Raw genomic sequence first — 14,887 nt, forward strand, 5'->3', positions numbered from 1 at the left:
CGCGATACTTACGCGTGTTAATCGATCGCGGAATGGCAAAATAAATCGAGTCGCACATGTCGGGTGGAAAACGATAAATACTACGCGACATTTATCGCGATACCGCTATCCCATGAGCCGCGTAGTTATGTCATGCAGTTATGAGCGGCTGTCCGCGCGACGCGACGCGGATCGATAAGCGTTGTGCTCTCGCATTCAATTATTTCATCGCGTCGCCGTATCCGAATATTTCTTCTTGGAGTGTCACATAATATCGATCGCGCGCAATGTGTTAAAATAATTATTCAATTATTTTTGCAAAACAATCACACGTCACGGAAATTTATATAGAAAATTTGTCACAAACACAAGCTTTGTTTTATTCTTCTGTTGTTTTAAACGCAAACAAGTTCAAAATTATAAATTTATGTTGATTATTATAGTATCGCTTGTATGTCTCTCACAATTAGTTAAACAGATATTATTTTCATATTTTGCATTCATATAGAAAATAATTTTGAAAACAAATTTTTCGACATATTAAAGTACATTGAATAAATTGAATGATTAATTGTTTCTCATTGTAATTAGTTTAAAAACTCTTTTAAAATAACGTTTAATACAGATAGAAAAATATTTTTTTTCGGAATCGTTGACAAGCATTGAAATATTGTTCCGTTTGTCAGGATCTAACAAAATATCCCCATTTCGAAAAGTTAAAATTAGTAAACAATCTGCGCTCGTACAAACTATTTGTCATATATATGCGGATATAAATGGAATCGAAAAAATATAGTTATTACTACGATATGTTGTATCAATAAATATCCGTACAAATATATATTGTGTCAAGTACAAGTATATGTTGTGTCAATAAATATCCATACAAATATTATGTCAGCGGATATGACATTCACTCCATGCAACGCGCACACATCTCTCCCTCATCCACCTTTCTCTTTCGCCCTCGCTTCTCTTTCTTCTTCATTCTTCTCATCCTAAACTTTTGTATGAAACATCCCAAACTTTTGTAATTTACACATCGAGCGTTCAGGGCCATTAGAGAACGAAGATGTCTTATTAGAGAGAAAGAAAGAGAGAGAGAGAGAGAAAACCAAGTAGCACATCTACTGCTATCAAACTTTCCGCGCAGCTTGCAAACCGTTGCAGCTTGCAAACTCCAGCCGTTATCGGCGTATCATCGACGAGTGGCGTTAACGCGATCAGAAATTTGTCGGGACGGACTCGAGTAGTGACACGAGGGTGTGTATCGTTTACACGGGGGACATGCGCCTACGCAGCTGACGAGGAGCCCGCAAAATTGCACGGGTACCTTCGCCCCCCCCCCTCCCCCCCGAACTGCTGGCACGTTAAACGAATATTTTGTGCGGCAGTCCCGAATGTGTCCGCTTGCTCGCCCTAATGAATCCTACCGCTCTTCTATGCGCAACATGAAACTTTTCAACTTAATTACGCGCGCACAGGAATAACATCGCGGCTGAATGAGTTTTTCTCTTCTCCCGCTGGTCCATCCTCATTCGCGTCCTCCCGGCCGTACACCGCCTTTCCGTGAACATTAACGAAAGCGCGGGCTATAACGAGCCGGTAATAAAAGCCATCAGGACGACGAAACTGTGAAACGACTTGAGAGGACGAGCAGAAGGGAGGAAGGAAGGAAGGAAGGAAGGAAAGAAGGGACGATCAATTTATTGCTTTACGGTATTCAACGGGACTAGGCCATAAAGGAAGCGCGAATACCCGGCCAGGTAGAGATCTCTATTGTTCAAGCCTGATGATCGCGTATCGAATAAACAGTCCTAAATGAACACTGAATGGACGTATTATATCTCTTCAGATACGACATCTAAATAAGCTATCAAATGTGAATTTAATTCAGCACATTTGCATTTTCTTAAATAGTTTAATAGGAATGCATATTTTTGTACTATATGTATATATAAAATTATCATTTAAAAACATGTCTTTACTGTAACATTAAACATTATAAGAATATAATCATTATTAATTCATTGTCTAATACCTTCATAATTTTCCATATCTCTTTATCTAAAGATAAATGACAAACAATAGAGTTGTCGCGCTTTGTCTACCAAGTATAAAGTACAACGGTGCTTTTTTTTTGCCGGCGTTTACCTACCGTATGCTAACGTTACCTAAATTTAGCCGTAGTAAGTTGAGGGTTTAACGAGAACATAAAGAAAAGAAGGGTCAGGATGCGGGAAGCTGCCGTGGGTACCATTTTGTACGGCCGATACGTCAGGGGGTGTCTTCCGGGGGAAGGCGAGGGTGGCCGGAAAACCGTGGCTTGTTTCGCTTGTATGGCTCGTATGGGAAATTTACAATACCCCGGTGACTTTGCCCGACGGTAGAACAACACCTTCACCTCGTACACACCCCGCCAACCGGTTGCTTATGCACGACGTTCGATATACGGATACCGAGAATTAACTCGCCTCAATCAACCCCTAGCGCCCAATAAACCGCAATTTATGAGATTCATATAAACGGGAAGTATCCGATTAGCGGAATGAGTTCAATAATTTAATCATAGGAAATCGACATGGACGAGATCAGTTTAAGAGCAATGTCTGTCGGCACGATTCTTTTTATAAGTAGGGTATTTATAGATAGATTTTTATAGACAGATAATTAATTATTCAACAACAATGTACATTGTAGTCGATCCTAGAATTGGGCAATTTCCCTTAAATTTGCTTCGGCTAATTAAACAATATAAATAGATTTAAAACAATGACTACAAAATATTGAAAGATGAGTAATTTTTATCTTCTAATAACACGATCTCTTTTTGATGAAATAGGCATGAAATAGCTCGAGACATACACATAGTACACAGGTATATAAAGTGTTGGTAACATCTCTCTTTTTTGCGACTTTGTTCCTCCTGGGATAAGTCCTATGGACCATGGGAGTTCTCGGTTACACTCGGGGATTTAAGTCGAGAACAAAGGATCTTCGTCGTCTGCGGAAGAGTGCCGCTGCCGCCGGCATGGATTTCGATTACGAGATAGACGGGATTTACATCGGCCAGATAGCCTACGAAGGCTCGCGAAACTTTTAAGTATTATCCACGGACCATTAAATCCCTCACGATGGTCCCTATAATGTTAAAACGCGAGAAATCCTCGTAAGGACAAAGTATCGAGATCATCAGAAAAAAAGAGCGCGCTCAACTTTAGAATTGCTAATGCAAGCTGCCGAAGTTTACGATATCGTTTCATCTCTAATAGAAGGGAGACAATGTAATAGGCTCATCCTATTCGCAAAGACAAAAATTGAACGTCCGAAAAGCTTCGTAGCTCTACTATTCTATCAAAAATTCAATTATCTTATCCCCTCACTAAATATTCATAATAAATATGCACTTGTAATTATCATGTAAAATCCAATTACATATATTATGATCAGAAACTCACACAATTATAATTCAAAATATAGGTTTCCTAATTTAAATGGGGAAAAATTAATATTATAATTAATAGTTATATTTTCATAAAAAAGAAAGGAACAATTTTTTTTTATATATATAAACTTTCTTATGCAGAATGTCCCAAAACTCGCGAGTTTAAATAATATAACAAGAAATAAGTAAAAGTTGTTTGTAAATTTTTATTTTAAACAGTTGTTTTTGAGATATAAGAATTAAAGTTGATCAATCACAAACTACAGTTTAAGTAATTGCATGTCCGTGAGTCGCGTGTACGGTAGTATTATACGATCGGTATATGTGATTATATGTAATATATACAATTGCATGACAAGTGACCGCGTAAGCGTAATCTCTGATTGACTAGCGTCAAATCTCAAAAATTATTGCTTGAATGGAAACTTACAAATAACTATTTCAATTCAATTCTTCGAGAACTTTATCTCTATAGTATTTTGATTCACAAATTTTTTGATATCCTGTATATGTATACATAGAATCGTTAAATTTTAATATATTCAAAAAAAATATGTATCATGTTATTGATACATCTAAACCACAAAACCTTTGTTTATAAAACTGGACCACATAAAATCTCAATAACTAATGCATTTGTAGAAAATCAAATTTATTTGAGTTTGTAACGGTAAATAAACGACATTTTAATTAAATTCCGTATTAAAATTGGAAGAAATCCACGTAATATTGAACATGTTGACATTCAAATCTGTTTGCGTAGATTTACATTTTCAATAAGCAAAAGCGTTGCAACACCAGTTTCATGTCGATTGGCGATTTCAAAAGTACGTTCGAGCAATTACGTTTCGCGCAAAAGTAAAATCGTGAAAAATATGACGAAATAAAGAACGCATTCTCAGAAAACATTAAAAAGTAAAGAAATCGTCGTAAAACTCAAGATTGAGTAATACCGAGGGGAAATGACGTTGAGTTCACGACAATTTAAAACTAAATTAACGGGATAATATTACGGCTACGATGAATCATCAAAAAGTCATCATAATATCGATCGAACTATCTTGCTGAGCAGGCATTAAAAAAATGTGTGGAGGATAACAGCTTCATTCTCCGCAGTAAAGTGGTATTCCAAGAACAACGACATAATTATAACACGTCATGCGTATCGCGTGCATTCGTTACAATTTATTGGCTAACGGTCTGTTGCGATTAATTCTCGAGCAAAATAACTGTATTCATAAATCACGTTCATCTTCAACGCGCAATATCATTGCTTATTTCGTGCTGTGTGCACTGAATTAAAACAAACGGTCTGGTAGTATGTTTGTATGATGCAGAATTTTCTGTTTACTTTATTCCTGCTACATAATCTCTATTTATTGACATCAATATGGATGGATTTCGATGAAAATGAATCTAAATTGAAAAATAAAAAATAAATTACTGAAGCAAAAAAAGACATCAAAATTCATTGTCAAGTCTTTCAAAATCTGAAGGTAACTTCAAAGATAATAACAAACTCAATATATTAATCGAGATCATTGCATTAAAAGATATTGGTTATCAATTAATGTATCTAATCCCTTCAAACAAATATTGTATCTTTAATTGTATTCCATTAAAATTTAAAATTACTTATTTATATTTATTAATTGCACCGTAATTTGTTTTTAGAAATAAGATGTTCAAAACTAAAAGAGAAAACGTATGAGATAAAGTGTTATGCAAATACGCGCGGAGGAATGATAGCAAACTATTCAGCTGGCGTCTGACAAAATGAAAGAACTGTCATTCCGATCGTGAAACAGGCGAGTGAATAAACTCGGAAGTATTCCCAAGCAAGACAACGATATATAGCGATATAATCGCGAATGAAAATGCCAGTTTTCGTGCTTAGACTTATCGGGTGTTCTTCCAAGAAGAGATATCGAAGACTGAGAAGAAAAGTACGCTGTCTTAACGTCGACATACGTCAACGACGAATCGAGATTGATCCCGAAAGCTAAGATATATTTTATCAATTGCAATTTCTACGAAATAAAGGATTCTTTTTTTTTATAAATCAATGCTGCACATACCCCTTTGTCACACCCCTTTGCCTCATATTATCTCCCAATTATCCTATATTTAATTTCTTCAAAAAAATCACCGCATATATATATTACAAATTATAAATTGATGATATGTGTATATTGACTTTATTTGTCAAGAATAATTCGAAAACAGTATACGTTTATTTAATATTTATACAATTTAAGAAAAAACGAATTCACGGATACCTTATACATGCATTTACGGTAGGTTCGAGCGAGACGATAAAGTCGGCAAGAGGATTTTAATCCTCTCGCACGTCTCTAAGGCACCAGCTTCTATATCGTGCAACGCTGGCGCAGCGATTAGATCGGCATCCAATGAGAGTAGTCGCACGATAAGTGTGCGTGAGGAAAAGTACAGTAAGATTCGCGTTGTATACCAAGTGATCCAGCATATTTCTCACGACCGTGAACGGAGAACTTGCAAGGTGATTAACGCGCGTGAAAGGTGTTATGTAAGCGCGGTCATAAATGCGCCTTGATTAAACCTGCCACCTCGGAATCGATTCGAGTTTACTATCGACATGAACACATGTTAATAACAAGGTTCGAATACAGAAGCGAAAACTCCTACGAAGACAAATATAAATTGCGGCCTGATAATGAATTTTTCGAAATCTTTTAAACATAGCAATTCGCATAGTAACGCGTAGTCCATTCATAATTCCAAATATATATATAATTTAATCAGTACGTTTTGCGATTCGCTCTGTACTTTGTTTTAATTAATAAAGATATATTTTTAATTGATAGATAATTGATTCACTGAATTGCTCAGTTTAAAAAGAAAAGAAACAATTTACAAATTAAAAGATACTTTTCATCGTTCCTCTAGGAGACGATCCAGATGAAACACGCGGTGCGTGATTACTCAAAAGTTACCGCCCACTCTAACGGAGCGTAAATCAGCTGTTGATTAAACGGAGACCGAGTTTCTCGTGTCACCTGGGTTGAACTGAGTCGAAGTAGGCATTTGGCCCGTTTCCAGAAGCCCTCCAATCCACCCTCTTCAACGCGATCCGCGACTTCTCGATGGCTCTTGATCGTCCATCACCACGACTACGATACCTCGTCAAACCTAGACTCCGATATTCCCTGCAGTTCTATTCTTACCTCTCCTCGTCTTCGCAGACAATCGGATCCAAGTTATTCGAGTCAAGAAATGGTGGAGAACGAATATCTGTCGAGTACAACGACAAATATAGAAAAGTAAGAAATAAAATTCAGAAAACGTAATATAAATACACTATCTCGGATTAGCACAAGAAAGAGAGAAGAAAACAGAAATTTCTATATAGTTTTAAAATTTTATTTTAAAAACATATTTTTAAAATTAAGCTTTTTCGCCTCTTAATGGTTTTAAATTATTTTTTAAACTATCTTAACTGTTGACTAAAAAAAGAAACACTTTGAATATAAAAATAAATATATAAAGAAAATAAAAGATAAAGTCTCCAACATTTTATCAAATTCATCTTAAAAATATTTCACGTAACTTTTATTTCTCACACATTTTTGTCTTTTTCTGAATCAACGTGCAATTTCCCAACGGAAGATCTTCGAGAAAACTCGAACGTAACTCTTAAATTGCCTCGTAGATTCTACTACAAAAGTATAACTTTTATATTTTTTGTTCCAATATTTTTATTAAAATATTTTCTCTAAAATTGTTTTCTAAAATTATTTCTGTTCGTCTAAGTTTCTTTATTAAATTATTGCCAAAATATAGTAAACTTATTGAATTAAAATAGTTCTAGATAAAAAAAATATTTTTTGCCAAGTTTTCCAATTACTTCGTGAAATTAAATAATAAATCTAATATTTCACATGATATTTCACATGATAAAAATCAGAATTACAGAAAATATTATAGGGACAAATTTATCGCTCATATGTTAATCATATGCTGCTTGAAGTTTAAAATTTTAACACATTTTCAAACTTTAAACGAACAAATAAGCGAAACGTATTATAACTGCCCTATATCTGCGACTGTCAATCCGGAGTTTTTCGAAAAGCGGGGAAAACGAGATATGCCAGCTTAAAATCCGGAAAAGGTCAGCGTGACGACACACAAACGTTCTCGTATGTAGGCATCATGGATAAACCCTTCTGCGAGCGGAGTCGAATAACGCGGTTGTACCAGGAATGCCGAGTGGGAAGTTTTGCGGTGGCCACCTATATCCCTGAATACGGAATAACCCCAGAGGGGTAAGATCCCCCTTGATCTCCGGGAATTTCGAATTCCCCAAGGATTTCCCCTTCTCCCTCGCTCCTGGAATTTCCACGAAAGTTCATCTCACTAAACATCGCGCAAAGCGAACGTCTTTTAGCGCGCTAAGAGCAAAAGTATGACTTCAATAAAAGGCTTTTTCTTCTGAAAAACGCGCCGTGGGAATAATTTGATCCTCTTATCAATTAAACATAATCTTAAATTTGAGACATAACAGATTAAACAACAACACGAAAACATTACACAACAATTACATGTTACGAGAATGTTACGAAATCTGTTAAAATTTTCCAACTATGCGTACGTCAATAATTATATTTTACGAATACGTTTCAACTTTCATTTTATAACTATTATAGTTTTTTGTGAAATCAGAGCCTCTCATTTTTAAAATATGATATGACTGTAGATAAATTTTGTTTAATGTAAAACAAAATAATGTTACGTCCGTGTCTCTCCGAGTTTAAGCCCTGCCAATAGTAGCGTTGCCGAGAGATACGGACGCAACAGTATTAACTAATTAAAGTGTTAATTACATATTCATTATTAATTAAAAAGTAAAATGTTGACTTTACAGATGTGAAAATGTGCCAACTTTCATCTCGCAGTTTATGTCACCGTTCCTCACAGAGTACAAATAATATTAAAAAATGTAAATCAAGTGCGTGAGATAATAAGAGACCGTTAAGCCGATAATGTAAAGTGTCTCAGAATTTAGTACCAGCATTCGACGTCAACGCATGACGCATTCTTTTTCGAAAACAAGGGCACTCGCCATGCCCTCCTGCCCATTCGAGTGTCGAGGACAGCTGATGACGTAATTGCTAAAGTGCGCACATAGGACGTATAATATTCTCGTTGACATAACTTTTTTTAAAAACCTGTCGAGAGAGAAAAGGAGAAAAATAGGGCACAAGAGGGGAAGAGAAAAAGAGAGAAAGAGAGAGAGAGAGAACATTTCGTCCTAAAATGTTCCAGAAAGTTTTCTCGCGCGTAAATCTACGAATTACGATTGTCTCGCGCAAATGAGACCTGAAACACTTGCTCGACACGGCACGGACCTTGAACGCAAAACGCTGTCTGGGCGAAACTCGGGATCCATTCTGGGACACGGCGCGGAATAATGGAAGTACCCCCGAATACTCGGGCGCGCGGTTACGGCGACCGCGGGCGCAATATCAGCTTGATTACGTTAGAAATCAGAAACTGGGACTAAACTGAGCTCGATCTTCGAGGGACGGCGGCGGCGACGGCGACGGCGACGGCGACGGTGGTGGCAGACGTCGGGATTACCAACGACGCGAATTAATTCCACGGCCCAAGTTCCTCGACGAAGTTCTCCCGCGTCTGCGAACGAGTCGTCTCCGCGCAATTACGGAGGCGGAAGGGTAAAGAGAAGGTAAGGGAGATATATATATATATATATATAATTCCCATCGCGTGAAAAAGTTTCGACTTCCGAGCAACGCTTATTCGGGCGGACGGGGGACGTTATACCGCACGTCTCGCGGCGCGGTATAACGTTTCGTCGAGATGAAGATGGCAGCAACGTGCCCCGCTTGAAGAGATATCTCGCGAAGTAAGTTTACCACCACCGCACCGGGGTGCGGTGGAGCCGAACGAGCGGGCAGGCGAGCGCGGCGACGAGATGGTTCACCGAGGAATTGAAAAGTCCGCAAAAGAGTGGGACCAACCCCTTTTGTCCTTGAGATACGCGGCTCGCGGGACAATGAAATGACCCGGCCCATCCGTCCTAATTTCATCTTCATATTCCGGACACAATGCAGCCTCCCTCCCGGAGCGGCCTTTCGCCAACGATTTTTTGCGAGGGTTTCTCTCTCTCTCTCTCCCCCTCTCTTTGCTTCTTTCGAAGCTCTCCACGTCTCTCGCGCGAAAAGCAGCGGGAAATCAGTGATAATTAAATTCGATAAGGTACCTCTACTCGTGACGACCAACATCTCGCTCACTGTGTGTTATGATATATCTCAATGCCGCGCGTTCGGCGAATAGGGAACGCTACACGATCTTTCGAGCTGTGTGCGGCACTCCGGGCGTACGGAGGCAAGCGTATATCTGTTCTCTTATCATCGTGTAAAAAGCTGCTGCACACGCGAGGGCGACACGAAGAGAGAGAGAGAGAGAGAAGAGAGGTCTTTACGGATGCTGAATCCTCAGCGACGGGCGCACGCGAGGTCCTTCAAGCCGAGAAGAACCTCGGAGGCACGGCTGCGAAGTCCTCGGCGCGCATGCGAGAGATCCCTTGAAATACGAGAGCCTTCGTACCTGCATGCGAGATTCTTGCAGCCGCGCGCGAGAACTTCCGGACGATCGTCCGTTTGAGACTCGAGACGAGATTCGCGTCGACTCGACGCGCGTCTCGTAATCGAAATAATCGCATGTTAATCGGCCGTTTCACGCGGCCGCCGGTGAATCTTAAATCTCATCACGTCCGTCGTTATCGTTAGCAGGTTTAACCAAGCGCGAGGGATAAGCGCCGATCATAAATTACGTTCGCGAAATTGCCCGTCCGGCGCGATCGTCGGCTCGTCTCCGCGTAGGAACCTCATTCTTCCTCGTAACCGTAAATATCATACGATGACGTCCGCGCGAACGCATCGTATGCGTACGACTATCGTCCAACGGCGGCGGCAGCGGCGGCGGCGATCGTTGATTGCAACTTCCGTCGAGGGCCATTCACATTGCATCGCGGACCCGTATACGCGAAAGAGGAAGAGAGAGAGAGAGAGAGAAAGAGAACTTTCGCAATCGCGTCTCGCAACAATTCGACGAGCGATTGCGCACAGATCCTTTGCCACACAATTCGGATTATTCTCTCTCGCTGTTTCGTACGATCGTTCATTTCACGAAACTCTACGTCAGGAGGTTCTGACGTGAAGGGTTAATTTTCTCCGTCTCAGTGCGGAAAAACTCAAGAGGGACAAGACGGAGCAGATGCTTCGATTCCCTTTCCAGAAATAAATGCAGTCTTCCGCGCGTTTTACAATTTAAAGGTGTTTTGGCTCTACACAATACCTAACATACACATCAGCTAAAAGTTATCGAAATTTAAACACTGAAAGCTCCTTACAATGATGTTTTTTTGCTATTCAACGACGAAAAATTTTAGTATCTAGTAAAGAGTAAATATTCGAATTTTAGCCCAGTTGCGAACAAAAAGCAATAAAAAATTTAGCTTATAATAATTTATGCAGCAAAAATAATTTTATTTTATTGCAATTTTAGTTGTAATTTTTAAACGAGAAAGTCCATCCAAATAAGCTTTATTATACAAATATTTATTAGAATTTTATTAATATACGTAAAAAGGTTTTTGATTTAAATCATAATATTAATTCCTCATTAAATTTCAAATAAATATTATAAAACATACTTTTAAGAGTAAAAATAAGAATCAAAAGCAACCAAAAATTAAATAACTTTTAAATCAACAAGAAAATTATTTTTGCGCAATATTCAAACGTAATAATAAAACAATCTATGCAATTTTTGATAATTTAAAGAATGTACTTTAAAACACATAGTACATCTTCACATTATATTATAATTTTTCATGATTAAAATCACACGTTTAAAACTTCCAAAATAAACATGCTTTTTAATTAAACAGAATTTTAATTGAACATTATCAAAGACAACGTAATAAGCAAATAAAAATTTATATTTAACACTTAATATTAATTCTGTGTAAAACAATAAGAGGAGTTGACCATGTAAAAATTATTATGAGTATCAAACGTTAAAATCAGACAATAAGATGACGCATAGCGATGTCTGTGAACCTATTAGAAACCAGAAGTTATTAGAAAGTATCTGATTACGACGATGATTCACGTTTTTCGTTTGTGACTCACTTTAGGATCATATTCTGTAGCATTTCTTCACGTACTCGACATTCCGGGATGAAAATAACGACCCGGTGCATCATATTTCTTTTCTAGTGTGTAGAACGTTCAAAGGGAAGACCCACAGAACTGGCTTTTTGTATAGATGGAATACATTATAACGAAAAATGTATGAGAGAAATAAATAATTGTACGAGGTTACATCTGAACAAAAAAACATTTACTAGTAACCGTCGCGTGAGCAACATTAATGTTATTGCACTGTAAAATGCATTTATTATCTGTGTCCAAGTTTAAACAAGGTAAAAACAGTATACACACGTATATGCACTGACTTTAAAAAGGGAATGGGTAAATTTTCGCTGTGTTATCATCGATTCGATATAACAATAGAGAGACCGAGTTGAGTTTTGAGTCAATTATATAAAAACTATATATATATAAATATCGAACCAGCCGAATATTCTTTTGTAATATTTCCATACCATATATGCTCTTCATTCAGTTTTGGAAATTTGTTTGTGCGATTTATCGCATGATTGCGTATTTTTAATATTTATTATACATAGATATGTTTCAAAAATGCGTTATCATGGTAAATAATTATTGCCCATTTGCATGAGAGCGTTAATCAAATTTAAAACAGAAAAATTTTAAGAACTTTATGCTGCTTTTTAAGGCGCGCTTTGCAGCTTCTTTGCATTTAATAAAAGAAGCTATACAGTAAAGTCCGTTATAACGGTAGACTGTGGAATAAACATTTTACGATATTTGACTCGATTATTTCTGAATTATGTTCATTTCTACCGAGGTACATTAACTTTTATCTTCAGTTTAATTTATCTTTTATATTCTTCTAGTTATGAGAGAGAGAGAAAGAGAAAGAAAAAGAATATAAAAGAGAGAATATAAAAAAATAATTTAAATCAAAGTTAAAATTATTTGATAGAAATGAATATTAATTTGACATGTATCAGAACTGAATGTAATTCTAGAGGCAATAAAATCCATCGCAAATTTAGACGACGTATGGGAAAGATAAGCGAAGGTTAATTTCAGACAAAAGACGAATGAATTAGATGCACTTGCAACGACACTCGTTTATAAATAATGAAAATGTGCAAATCAAAGTTTTTCAATACCGAGTTAAATTGTGAAAACATTACAAAACAACAAGATAATAAAATGCATAGATAATAAAAGATTTCTGTATTGTAAAAAATAATAATATTAATTATGTAAAAAATAAAGTCATTTGAAACTCTTGTTTCATAACACTGTCAATAATTGTGATTCATATCCGAACTTTTAGATTGTAAATTTTTAGATCATACAGATTCAAATCTCGATTCAATATCGATAAATTGTATCGCTAGTAAATTAAAACTGCAGCTAGAGAGAATCAAAGAGCGACGTTACTCCAACGTGGCTCCGATTCTGTTCTCACGGATACATCGTGATCGAGGAAAGCAAAATCCAACGGCCGTGATCTCGGGACGTGTCGCGTGCAGCTCCCTCGGCCGCGGCCGCACGCTATCTCTCGCTCGGAAGAACGCGCGCCGCGACAAGCGGGCTGCTCGTGAAAGGATGATGATTCACGCAAAGAGAGAGAGACGCGGCACGCACGCACGTACGCACCGACAGGTCGCGTCCTGCGCGAGAACACCGACGGACGGTGTGTACGTGCGTGTACGTGCGTGCGTATCCACGAAATAATCGTAACGGTAAAAAAATTTTTTGAATAAAAACGCAAAGACATCACTCACCGCTCTCGATGTACGGGACCAGCAGCAGCAGCAGCAGGAAGTAAACATATCCGCACGTGTCACTGATCATCGTAATACAATATTCCCCGGTGCAGTCGGGCCTCGAATACCTGGCGTCGGCCTCGTTGCGCCGCCTCCTCTCGCTCGCGCGGACGGCAAGAGCACACAAACAAAACGAGAGAGTCTCGACTCCTCTTTTTCTCTCCCTCTCTCTCTCTCTCTCTCTCTCTCTCTCTCGATCGTCGCCAGCAACAGGGGGTCGGCCGCGGACGAGGGCGAAAAACGACGCGCTATCCGCACTATCTATCTATCTCTTTCTATCTCACATTTGTTTTCCCTCTCGCTCTCCAGCAGCACTGCACCACACCACTGACGTCGACGACGACGACGACGACGACTCGTCTCGATTACCACGGCAACGACGACGAGTTATTCCACGCTTCGCTCCGCTCGGCTCCGCTTCGCTCGCCCGCTCGCTCGCGGCAACAATCTACGTGGGCGAGGAGGACGCGCGCGCGCGCGCGCTGCGAGGACGAGACGCGGGCGATCGGCGTTGCGCTCTCGACACGGCCACCGCCGCGACACGGACGAATGTGAACGCGCGCCGCGCGTCTCCTTCTCTCTCTCTCTTTCTCTCTTCTTCTTCCCTCGTCGACCGCTGTCTCTCTTTCCTCCTCCTCCTCCTCTCCCTCGTTCGCCACCCGTGTGCGCGACTCACACACTCTCTCTCTCTCTCTCTCTCTCTCTCTCTCTCTCTCGTTTCCGGAGCACGGCTCGAGGTCTACGCCATTATTTTCCCGTCGGGGATCGCGCCTCGCACGCTGACACACCGCACGACCCTGTGTGCCGCCCGACGCACGCACGCACGCCCGCACGCACGCACGACACACCACGACGTACGCACCAAGTGTGCCCCTTCGGTCCGCCCCTCGTAGACCGACTTCCGCGACTAACTAGACGCGCGTCGCGCCTCGCGCTCGTTGCTCCGCCTCGGTCTCCACCGCGTCTCCTCGCCGCGTCCTCCTCCTCGCTTTCCCCTGTGACCTCGCGCGCGGCGTTCCGCGCCGATGACGAGGCGCCCGTGCTCCTCGCTCTCGCGACGAACAGCTGATGACGGAGACCCCCGCTGCCTGGCTGCTGCCAGCTCGCTCGCGCTTCCTCACGCACGGCCCGACGTCGACGACAGCGGCGGCCACTCGATATTTAACCAACGCATCGCAGCGGCGACGAGACACGCGCGCACGTACACACGCAACACACGCACACACGCACGCACACGCGCACGCACGGGGAACAGTGAGGAGAAACGGGGGAGGGAGAGTCGTGCGCGCGCGAGCGAACAGCCGCAACCGTCGTCGTCACTGACACACAGTTCTGCCACCTTCGGTCTCCCCTGGCACGGCGACGACCAGCTGCAAGCTGCAACGTGCGTGCGCGGTACGGATCGTGTGCCCGACTGTCTCCAGGCGCCCGAGTTGAGCAACTGCACCGTGAGGTGGCGACGGTTA

The 14,887-nt window shown here is 40.3% G+C and overlaps 1 protein-coding gene across 3 annotated transcripts in view; it reads right to left on the reverse strand.

Annotated features, from left to right (window-relative positions):
- The window catches only part of LOC105837793 (disintegrin and metalloproteinase domain-containing protein 10), a 101,368-nt gene extending 87,851 nt beyond the window's left edge, over positions 1-13,517 (reverse strand). For 2 of the 3 annotated variants that reach the window (XM_028188781.2, XM_028188780.2), the window contains exon 1: positions 13,380-13,501. In XM_028188781.2, the coding sequence (XP_028044582.2) occupies positions 13,380-13,449 (70 nt within the window). In that variant the 5' untranslated portion in view covers positions 13,450-13,501. Of the gene's footprint in view, positions 1-13,379 lie in introns of all 3 variants that reach the window. The other variant, XM_028188779.2, reaches the window with a different exon arrangement.
- Between the last annotated feature and the right edge of the window lie 1,370 nt (positions 13,518-14,887).

This window comes from Monomorium pharaonis, chromosome 7, assembly GCF_013373865.1.
Source record: "Monomorium pharaonis isolate MP-MQ-018 chromosome 7, ASM1337386v2, whole genome shotgun sequence".
NCBI classification, from domain to species: Eukaryota; Metazoa; Arthropoda; class Insecta; order Hymenoptera; family Formicidae; genus Monomorium; species Monomorium pharaonis.